Below are 12060 nucleotides of genomic sequence, written 5' to 3'. Positions count from 1 at the left end.
AAAAATAATAATAATAATTAAAAATGTAGCCACAAACCACACCGAGTTTGCTGGCATTCTTTACATTTCTTGACCTGTTATGACTGGATTCTTATCTGTTGCTCAGTCGTGAATCCAACTATTGGAGTATGATATAACAGCCTAAGATGCTACTACTGATGATAATCTATAAAAATATGAAGAATGCAGGTAATCTTGGTTATTGGCATGAATGATGGGAGTGATGCTCTTTGGTCCCATTTGTGCTCTCCTTGATATGAATGTTCATTATGGTTTGAGTTAGAAACGGACATTTGTGAATAGTGCAATCAGTGTTGGGAAAGTTGCTCCATTTAAAATGACAAATTTAATGTTCTGTTTCACTCAGATTTCACAATACACAAGAAAATCATTCTCGTAAGTAACATAATTGAGCCAGAAACTAATCTGTTTACTAGAATTTCAGATAAGTAAATTAAATCACTGTAACATGTTATTCCCAACACTGGTGGCAACAAACTGCAACTGTTCATGGTATGTCATCTTTCAAAAGGCTAGTTTGGCCTCAAGTCCAACCAGCAATCTCCTACATATACGTGAACAGAAGAATGATTTGTATTGTGTAGAGCTAATTGTTACGGTCAGCTAGCTGTCAGGTAATCAAGATTTAATGCCATGACAACACAGGAGAAGATTTTAGGAATGGTGCTGGCCTTTGACAAGACTTGTACAGCATGAAGATAAATAGATGGCCTCTGTTGATCCCAGAGAGGAAATTTTGTGCAGCATAGAATGCGCAAAAAACTCTTGACAGTTAAGGAATGTTCCTGCAAGGCAGCCTGATAACAGTTATTAATAATAATAATATTAAATGCAAAAAGACTTCAAATGGTTTACCCCAGAATGAAAATATGCTCACCCTCAGGCCATCCAACATGTAAATGAGTTTGATTCTTCATGGGAAGAGATTTGGAGAAATTTGGCATTGCATCACTTGCTCACCAATGCATTCTCTGCAGTGAGATGGTGCCATCAGTATGAGAGTCCAAACAGAAGATAAAAATGCAATAATCCTCAAGTAATCCACACAATTTAGTCCATCAGTTAACGTCTTGTGAGATGAAAGGCTGCATGTTTATAAGAAACTAATTTTCTTCAAGGCATTTTTATCTTTAATCTGTTGTTTTCAGCCCAAGTCCATAATCCATAAAAACACTTCCTCCAATGAAAAAGTCCATCCTCTGTTGTCCTCACATCAAAATCCACCCGCATTTGTTTAGAACTATTTTGGACTGTTTTCGGTTGTAAACAGCGATTGATCTGTGCACATTTCTCTCCTGATTCAAGCAATGTTATGGACTGGTATTTTAGCTGGGAGCAATGGTTTGAAGTTAAAAAGGCCTAAATGATGGATTTGTTTCTTACTAGCACGCAGCTTTTCACTTTGCAAGAAGTTAAGTGATGGACTGGAGTCTTGTGGATTATTGTGATGTTTTTATCTGTTGTTTGGGGCACCCATTCACAGCAAAGGATCCATTGGTGAGCAAGTGATTTAATGCTAGATTTATCCAAATCTGTTCTGATGAAGAAACAAACTCCTCTACATCTTGAGTGGTCTGAGGGTGAGCTATTCCTTTAAGAGTATATTGTATGTGCACAATGTTATTACTGACCATGTTTGCAGAATCGTCTTTATGAAGCAAGACTTTTCAACAATGAAAACCAACATGCAGACTTTGACTGGCAGTTGTTCCATATTATTTGCTTGGGTACAAGAATGATGGATTCCTGACTCCTTGTGAAGGTAACTTTATATAATACCCCGTCTATATTTGTCTTCACTATAAGATGCAACCAAAGTTAACCTAGAGTAGAGAGCATTAAAATCATAGAGAACAGAAAATAATCTATGAAGCAAAGAAATAGATGGCCATTTGCATAGCATGTTGAGGCTCTAAAGCGGTGAGCGAGTTGCAACAAAACTCAAATTGCAATCAGCAGCCCTGCTTCGGTGATCTTTAATTACTGTGTCCATGTCATTTGTCCCACAGCATTAGTGTGATTTTATAGCACTGAAACTATCAGCTCTCTGATCATGATGCTATCTGGACACAGTCCAGGAAATGGAGAATGAAGAGGAATCTAGTTGGCTGTGGCTGACATGGATGGTGCTTATTACTACGTCACAGCTGACATCATTCTGTGATTTACATCATAAAAGAATGTCCTCTGCAATTACAGAGATTTTAATAAATGCACTTGACCTAACAGGGCATGGTAGACTGTATTTAAGGGCTTGTATTTAGATGAAATGCTACCAGCAAACATTTTTGCTTTTGCATTGTTGCATATTTCTTCATTGAACATTATAGAGGGTCTTATAGAAAGACTGCTAAACTTTGATTCACCCCCAAATGCATCCAATATTCTTTTTTTGTTGTTGTTGTTGTTGTTTTGATTATGAATGTGCTTTTAGACTGTTTGCAAACACACCAATGAATTTCAAAAGCAGAGATCTTTAAGAATGTTTTTAGTATTAGGCTTTTATATGCATGCACTCTACTTGTTTGTCAGTTTTTAGGCTCAAATATTGATATTGTGATTTTATTTTGATGCAATGCCCGCAGACTGGGTTTATTGAAAGATGTGCTGTTGCAGGTATCCAGTATATTAATCCAATTTTTATCAGTTTGATCAGGCTACTTAAAACCTATCCTGTGGATGTCAAAACATGTTTACCGTCTTAGAGATATATTGCTCTTATGTTAATGAATCTGTGTTTGGTGCTTTTTAGCCTCTTTCATAAGCAGGCAGCAGATTGTTTTTGTTTATTTCATTTATTCTTTCTCTGAAAAGACCTTCAGAAGACAAACAATCCCAAAGACATACGAGCCAGACAAGCTTTTTTGGAAATTCCATTAACTGAGTCACAAAGTACACTGGTATAAAGCTTTATTTCCCCTTGATCAAATATTTTACTGATATCATGCCAGCGAATTCTATTTACTTGTTTACACTCCCCATGCCATTACAATAATCAAGCTGAATTGAATTTTACTTACATTTCTGAAATGCTCTTGGCATCTCACTAGATGAAACCCAGAGTGATTTTTTTAGGTGAGACAGATCCCATATGGATGCACATATTGATGAGTCTACACTTTGTATATTGAAAAATACCTCCCAAAGTGTTTTTATGCAGCATTATAGCTTGATGCAGGTTTCTGGCCTTATTATGCGTAATTGGTCAGTGAATGTTATTTCAAAGGAAAAAGGTTGTCTTAATGTTTGTGAAAATATAATAAATTGCTCAGCATGTGAAAAAACAAATCCATTACCTAAGCCACACGAGCAGGAAAAATAATGTAAACTGAATGTTTACTGACAAATTCTTGTTGTTTTGCAAGTGTGTGTGTGTTCTTGTATATATGATTTAGAGGACACAAATGCATATAATGACATAGGTACTACAACGTAAACATGGTTTATAAGGACACTTCCTGTGTCCCCTTAAACCAAATGGCTTAAAAACATAGTAAACTGTGTTTTGTGTGTGTGTGTGTGTGTGTGTGTGTGTGAAGGGTAGGGTTAGGGTAAGGGTAAGGGGATAGAAAATACAGTTTGTACAGTATAAAAACCATTACGCCTATGTCCCATAAACATGGAAACCAGTGTGTGTGTAAAGTGTAGTGTAGTGTATACAGGTATTTCAACTCAAGTTGTTCCAAACTTGTGTGAATTTATTTCTTCTGCTGAACACAAAGGAAGGCATTTAGAAGAATGTTGATAACCAAGCAGTTACTGGTAGACATTGTCATTGGCTACCAGCAACTGTTTGGTTGTCCACATTTTTCAAAACATCTTATTTTGTGCTCAACAGAAGAAAGAAATTCATACATGTTTGGAAAGAGGACACAAATGCATATAATGACATAGGTACTACAACGTAAACATGGTTTATAAGGACACTTCCTGCGTCCCCTTAAACCAAATGGCTTAAAAACATAGTAAACTGTGTTTTGTGTGTGTGTGTGTGAAGGGTAGGGTAAGGGTAAGGGGATAGAAAATACAGTTTGTACAGTATAAAAACCATTACGCCTATGTCCCATAAACATGGAAACCAGTGTGTGTGTAAAGTGTAGTGTAGTGTATACAGGTATTTCAACTCAAGTTGTTCCAAACTTGTGTGAATTTATTTCTTCTGCTGAACACAAAGGAAGGCATTTAGAAGAATGTTGATAACCAAGCAGTTACTGGTAGACATTGTCTTCCATAGTATGGGGAAAAGTGGCTACCAGCAACTGTTTGGCTGTCCACATTTTTCAAAACATCTTATTTTGTGCTCAACAGAAGAAAGAAATTCATACATGTTTGGAACAACGTGAGGATGACAAGAATTTTCATTTTTGGGTGAACTATCCCTTTAAAGGTGCCATAGAATGGAAAACTGTATTTACCTTGGCATAGATGAATAATAACAGTTCTGTACATGGAAATGGCATACCGTGAGCCTCAAATACCATTGTTTTCCTCCTTCTTATGTAAATCTCGTGCATGCAAAAGACCACTGAAAAATAGGCGAATCAGAACATAACACCGACTGTGACGTTACAGTCGGGATCACTAATAGTTACGCCCCCAACATTTGCATATACCCGCCCATGTTGTATTCCAGCCGCCAGCCGAATCATCAGAAGTTCTGCAGGTATTGTGAAGAAACGATGAAAAAATGGCAGATCATGGAAATAAATGTTATGTTCCAGGCTGTGCAGGAATGGGTTGGAGTCTGTATTCAGAAAGGCACGGAAAACAAAACACTCGTTCTAATAAAATAATGCAAGCCACTAAAGGGACATGGTTAGCTGCTTGCTATGTGTGAATTTATTTCTTCTGCTGAACACAAAGGAAGGCATTTAGAAGAATGTTGATAACCAAGCAGTTACTGGTAGACATTGTCATTGGCTACCAGCAACTGTTTGGTTGTCCACATTTTTCAAAACATCTTATTTTGTGCTCAACAGAAGAAAGAAATTCATACATGTTTGGAACAACGTGAGGATGACAAGAATTTTCATTTTTGGGTGAACTATCCCTTTAAAGGTGCCATAGAATGGAAAACTGTATTTACCTTGGCACGATGAAAAAATGGCAGATCATGGAAATAAATGTTATGTTCCAGGCTGTGCAGGAATGGGTTGGAGTCTGTATTCAGAAAGGCACGGAAAACAAAACACTCGTTCTAATAAAATAATGCAAGCCACTAAAGGGACATGGTTAGCTGCTTGCTAGCGGTAGCCTGTTACATTACAGTACATAAGATTTCACTTACCACATAAACAGAGTAAGGAGAGATGACTGAGGATGATGGCGAATGATTTACAGATCCTGAGCAACACTGACAAGCATCTGATCTTGTAAAAGGTGTGTCAAGTACTGCCGCTGTAGTTTACACAGAGCACGTGCGATCGCAAATCTCGAAAGTGAAAGTAAAAAGCGATCGTGCATTCGAATGCAGTTTCAATGCCCCGCATATATCAATAGCGGCTCCCTGATGCCCACATTTTACATACAGTATTACCCAACGATATAACTGCGAGAGACAGTATTGAAATATATATATTTCCCTGTGTTTCCTTCCTGCTGTGTTAGCTACAGAAATGAGCCGCACTGTGAAACAGCCAATCAGAGCAGAGCTCAACATTATTATTCTAGGGACAAATCCTAGGGTTGTAAATGGACATGTAAAACCGTTTCTGGAGATTTTTTGGACCTTACCTAAGCCACATACCTTCTATGTAGATATCGGAGAACAATTTAAAATATTGTATCAATGCATTCTATGGCACCTTTAATAATTGAGCATAAAATCAGCATATTAGAATGCTTTCTGAAGGAGCATGTAACACTGAAGAATGGAGTCGTTTAAAATATATTCAAAAAGAAAACCGAATTTAAAAAGTAATAATGTTTCACTATATTAGAGTTTTAACTTTGTTGTTGGACTGTACAGTCTTTATAAACTTAAGGTCTTGGAAAGTGGAGTGGAGTCTGGCCTGGTAACTAAAGATACTAAGAGTCAAACCCTACAGGGAGCAATCAACAAGCTCTAACCATTGAGCCTTTGGGCAAGACACTTAACCCCAGATTGCTCCAGAGGGACTGTCGCTATAATAAGTGTACTGTAAGTCACGCTCGATAAAATTGTGAACTTGAGTTTTCCTCTAAGAGCGTTTATTTGTCATTTGTTGTCAAATGGCATGGTGACCAATCCTTTGCCGTTAGAAAAATCAGTATTTGTGTGTGAGAGTGAAATGAAGCAGGCCTTCATAACAGCTCTCTATTTTAAGGCGAGTAAAGTTTGCCACCTGTCTCTGCTTCTCTGGGTGCCTTGACAGCTCGTTTCCCCCTATCATAACAGTCCACAGACAGTCTCGTCCCTGTGTCATTCACAAAAATTCACTTCTGTATTTGAGGTTCGGTTTGTTCACAGGGCAGCGATTCCCGTCTTTGGTGGGGTTGTGGTGTCTCGTTCCTTTTTCTGTTTATAAAACTACAGGATTAAAGGATTCAACGGCAGTTTGGATCTTGTGTCATGGCAGAAGCAGGGAGCCAACAGGGCCAATGGGAGGAAGGTTTTGAGGATGAATTTGGAGAAATCATCAAAACTCGATCAGGTAGGAGGGATTATGATTGATTTATTTATGACGACGTTAATTGCCTAAAAGGATGTCTTACATCCTGTACATGAATTTGAATATGCTTTATTAAGTGCTAAAACAGAATGCCCTTGGTGTGTTTTAATGTAAACATATTTCAGTTTCAGATGGGATCTTATTTAAATACTTTTCTTAATCATATTCATAATCAGCATAATTTTACTGCACTCATAGCCATATTCAAAATAATATAAAAACTATAATTGACTTTTACAGCAACATATTTGCTAGTAAATTTACTGTATCACATTTTCACGGTTCATTTTATTACTCAAATCAGACATTTACGGTTACATTTTGAACAGTCCTCTTTAAAAAACGTATTTCTGGCCTATGCTCCACCCTGAATGAGTTCACATCTATTTTTTTTTCATCACTGTCATGCTGTATTCAGTAGGGATCATGAGTGATCTATAAATGCTCTCTGGTGGAAATAGGACAGGTCTTAAAGAGCTTGAAATAGTTGCAGCTGCCTGGTGTTGGGTTTCAGAGTTCCTTGTTTGAGATTTATCCATGTTGTTGTTGGCTGTGTGTTGTTTAGCTGGCAAAAGACTTTCTCTTGTGTTTTCTGTGTGAGTGTGTTTATGATCAGCAGTGAGAGTTAAGAGAAAGTAGGAATATGAGTCAACAGCTCGATGATCAGCCAGAGGACACAAACAGTACAGTAAACCTCTGAGAACAGAGCTTTAATAGAGGACATCTGTTATCTGTGCTAGATCACGCTATATACTGGATATTTCATGGTTTTTGGGTTTAGCAAGCAACTTTTATCAAGAACCAATTTTCACTTTCATTTATGGGTTCACTGTATGGTTGTTTGGAGACTGAAATGCTTTTTTGTTACATTTTAGGTACTTCTGATAGGTTCTTCAGACATTCTGGCTTCTCGCACCAGTTTATAAATGGTTTTCTAATGGGTTAGACAGCGGAAAGGTGAATCTCACAAAAGCTGGAATGTCATATTCATAGTCATATTTCACTCTAAAATAAAAGGACAAAAATAAGATAATACATTTTGTATAAAGAAAATATATAATTATGACTTTAATTGAAATAATAGTCAATATATTTTTTTTTCTTTTGCATTGTGATAAAGGAATTTTCATGAGAACAATGTAATAATGCACAAAACTATATATATATATATATATATATATATATATATATATATATATATATATATATATATATATATATATTTCTGCAAACTCAGTCACTGGAGACCTCTGATCATTTTTTATTATATTACCAGAGAAGCTGGGGGGAAAAAAACAAGTATTGTTTTTTAAGTTACTTTACTTTATACAAGTTTGACTGCCATCATGGGTGGCATTCTGAGGAATCCCCCGCAAGGGTGTCTCCAGTATCTTCTCATTTTACAGTGTGAACTAAAATACTTTTTGGAGCTTTAGGAACACCGGGTGTTTACTGCTCTTTATCAGGGTGGGTTTTAAAGCCCTGGAGGCTTTTGTGACATTTACCGTTCACTCTTTACTTCACTTAGTCATCAAATACATAAGCAGTGGCTGACATCAGGGGTGAAGAAAAATGATATTGAAATGAGATCTGCACCCCTGGTTGGCATTTTAAAAATTCAAATAAAAACTAGTCATTTAAAGGAACATTCCATTATTTTAGAGTTAAACAGTTGAGTTTTACCGTTTTCGAATCCATTCAGCCGATCTCCGGGTCTGACGGTAGCACTTTTAGCTCAGTAGTAAGGACTGAAATTGGGAGAAAGAACCTACTGAAGAGATAATAATATAGATATTTTCATGAGAAAATATGATTGTGTTCCGCAGGATTTTCTCTTTCAGTACTACATCTGTACATGATGCACTTGCAATAGACAAAAAAAAATTGCAATTCTTTCCATTGGGCAGTGTGATCATTTCAGGTGGGTTTTTTAAATTATTTTTTCGTATCCCACAAGAATGGATTAGACTTATTTATTTAGGATTTGTCTGGCAGATGAGATATACAGATGGCATGGTGATGTTCTGGATCTCATGATTTTATGTGAGATGTGCCACCAGCTGCAGAAAAACTCAAAGTCAACATGAAATGGCCCATTTCAGACCATTGTATTGAATTCATCCATTTTTAATAGACCCAGGCATTTAACAGGAAATGAGAAAGGACACCATAGTAAACCGATATAGTAAAGTCTCTTAACAGTGCAGTCTATTTTCTAAAAGCCCAACTTGTAATTAAAGAGGCTCCAGAAAACAATTTCATACTAATTACGCATTATTCAGTGTGGTAATTAGGTACAATGACATTCACGGTCCTTTATCATGGATTTTAAAAAGAAAATTTGAGTGCGCTATACGTTGAGGTTTTAGCAAACAAAATTATATTTTAAGCTAACCATTAACCGTCTTTCCTAATGGGCTTTTGAAACAAAACACCCAATTTTTTTTTTTAGATATACCTATAATCAGTGTTGGGGGTAACGTGAGTTACGTAATCAGATGACTTTTTTCAAGTAACTAGTAACGTAACGCATTACTTTTTAATTTACAAGAAAATATCCGAGTTACTTTTTCAAATAAGTAACGCCAGTTACTTTTTTTTCCCCATTTATTGATTGAAAGCTCTCCTGTCCCCTTGCTGCGAGAAATCGGGAGTAAGATGTTACTTTAGTTCTAGAATAAATGTGAACATGCTTTAATTCATCTCACTCACAATAAAAAAAAATCACATTTAGTTTTCCTCAAAATGAATAAAAACAGTTAAAAGCAACTCAGAATATGACTCAAAACTGCAATAATTAAATATGTTAAATAATACAAATATCCTTTATGTATTTAATCCCATTTATTTGCTGCTGACCTTCAGTGATCCAATTCAATCATACTAATAATCAAAAATTACACAAGATAAACTAATATGTCGTCTTCTTTTTTTATTGCTGAAGAGTGTTGAACTTTCTTCTTCTGTGTTCTACTGTACAGACGTGAAGTTGCATTTCCTTCAGGCTTTTGGTGTGAAAGGGCCAAAAATAGAACTTTTTATATTAAAAGCAGACAAGCAAGCCCAGCCCAGATTTAAAAAGTAGCGCAAAAGTAACGTAACGCATTACTTTCAATAAAAAGTAACGAGGTAACGTATTTTGTTACTTTTTTAGGAAGTAACGCAATATTGTAATGCATTACTTTTAAAAGTAACTTTCCCCAACACTGCCTATAATTCTTGACAGTGTTTTATGTTTACGTTATGCGTTCTGTGCGTTCCTAACCAAAAGTGTTCGAACGCAATATTGTTGCTATGGTTACCGCGATTTCTGTTCGTGAGCGTATTTTTTTACCGAATACACCTTTCCTATTTACTGAAACGTACCTCAAATGAAATCGCATTCGTTGTTATTGGCGCCCTGCTTACTTAAGTAACTAGCCTGCATCCTAACATAAACAAGTTAAATAAAGTTGTCCATTGTATCCATGAGATATCGATCCCTCTCCGGTGGCTACTATCGTTCCGCGTTAGATAGAGCTGTAGTCAGTCAGCCCGCATGCCAGAACACCGTTACACCTGCCGGTATCTGCGCATCACAGCAGAGCTGTAACTGCACCCAAGTGAGGGAGTACGAGAAAATAAAGCGGCAAAGTGTCCTCCCACAGTTCCTTCACCAAATCATCTTCGGCTTTAGGCATGGACGAGTCTGTTTAACAGCATGAAAACCGGATAATCAAACTGCGCTCGCTGTTTCTATACACAGGTAACGGACACACACCACAAACGCGGCTGCCTGCGACTCCAAAAGCCATTACGGAAGAAATAGCTGCGTTTGTTGTGGTGTAAAAATCCTCATTTAGGTAAGATTGAATCATCACACGGAAATACTCTTCCAGTGTGAGGTGATTGTTCGGCTGTTGACGGCTTTTATTACGGCATGCCACGTAAGATTTAACCAGATTTAACAATAGATCCTCCAGCCGGGTGCGTCTTATCCGTAACAGGATCTGTTATTACGCACGAAATAAATGTCGTTTTAATGTTAATTAAGCGTGTACGGGTGTCTCTCATTGTTGTTTCTTGTGTGCACTTACTGGTGGATGGCCAAATGTGCGCACTTTGTAATCAGTCGTGATTTTATGGACGAATGTGAGAGAAAGTTTGGTGGTAGTCGCAGTTCAATCTCATGCGCTGTTGTCATTTAAGACACGCGGTGTATTTCCAGTCTCATCGAAACATTTGGACTCGCGCTTGTAAATTGTGAGGAAACATAGGTGGCTGTGGTGGGAAACGTATGGCTGTAATCTGTGAATACAGCCCTGCCTCGGATGTGTGTGCTGAGATTAGGCGGCTAAAAGCAGGTGTGTGCGTCCAGCGTCTTTGTATTTGCCCGTTAGCTTCGGCTCAAACCCGTCACCCCATCATCCTATTTGCACAAGGGCGGATATAATCCAGCAGCAGCTGCCACCTGCCTGGAGTCACGCCTCCGATCAATGGCAAGCGATGCTTTCATTCTCCTGTCTGTCTGCACACATTATTCTGTCTGCCAGACCGGGCTCTAGGTTTATTTATTTATTTTATACTTTATTAACGCCTTCCGAGTTCCAATCTTTCCATCATTCCCATATAGCCTACTACACAATCTGACACTATTTTTACCCCCCCAACATCTATAGATAAATTAAAAGCTACATACACTAATAATAATGCATCATAAAAACATACATTAATGCATTTATACATTCTTATGGTCCCATAATTTAATTAAATGATCTGCGTTACAAGAGTGTGAATAGAGTAGGCCTATAACAGCACTGGGACCTTTAACAGATTTGGGTTTTTCACACTTGAAATTAGTAATTTTGGGTTATTCTAAACCCTAGGAATCCTGGGTGGTTTTGCTTCACCTTTCACATTGCTTATACTTTACCTGAGATTAATCCTAGTTTTTCTTAAACCCCGGGTTAACATTCTTATTTGCATGTTCGTCACTGATTGGACGACTGCAGCATGCGACTTGTTTAAAGGGGACATAACACACACAGTTTCGGCCTATCTCATGTTAATCTTGAGTGCCTGTAGTAGTATTGCATCCTTCATATCTCAGAAGAGTCTTTAGTTTTATCAGATTTCTAAAAGAAAGATACAGCTTTACGATTCCCTCCAAAAACAGCCGTGGGAAGAGTTAAAGAGTCACGGGCACTTTTGTGATGTTTACATACTTTCGCGCTGATTGCCACCAAAACTCAGAAATTTGATGCAGTTCTACTTACCGCCTGCAGTTCTGACTCATGACCGGGATCTTTTATCATTGGGACCGCTCCATCTTTCAGTATCAAACGAAATGCGAATCCGGCATCGAACTGGGCCTTGCTTATAAAACATTCGTCACTGAAATGACGGGAAC

General features: G+C 37.4%; 1 protein-coding gene across 1 annotated transcript in view; it reads left to right on the top strand.

Annotated features, from left to right (window-relative positions):
* The first annotated feature begins 6514 nt into the window (after nucleotides 1-6514).
* LOC107586867 (dystrophin-like) overlaps nucleotides 6515-12060 on the top strand; it is a 115680-nt gene continuing 110134 nt past the window's right edge. Inside the window, exon 1 of the mRNA XM_016274418.1 lies at nucleotides 6515-6653. Within this exon, the coding sequence (XP_016129904.1) occupies nucleotides 6572-6653 (82 nt within the window). The 5' untranslated portion in view covers nucleotides 6515-6571. The remainder of the gene's footprint in view (nucleotides 6654-12060) is intronic.

The sequence above is a fragment of the Sinocyclocheilus grahami genome, unplaced genomic scaffold (genome assembly GCF_001515645.1).
Source record: "Sinocyclocheilus grahami isolate Dianchi unplaced genomic scaffold, SAMN03320097.WGS_v1.1 scaffold86.1, whole genome shotgun sequence".
Lineage (NCBI taxonomy): Eukaryota > Metazoa > Chordata > Actinopteri > Cypriniformes > Cyprinidae > Sinocyclocheilus > Sinocyclocheilus grahami.
Note: the sequence above shows the minus strand (reverse complement) of the source record. Positions and strands in the feature narration are given on the sequence as shown.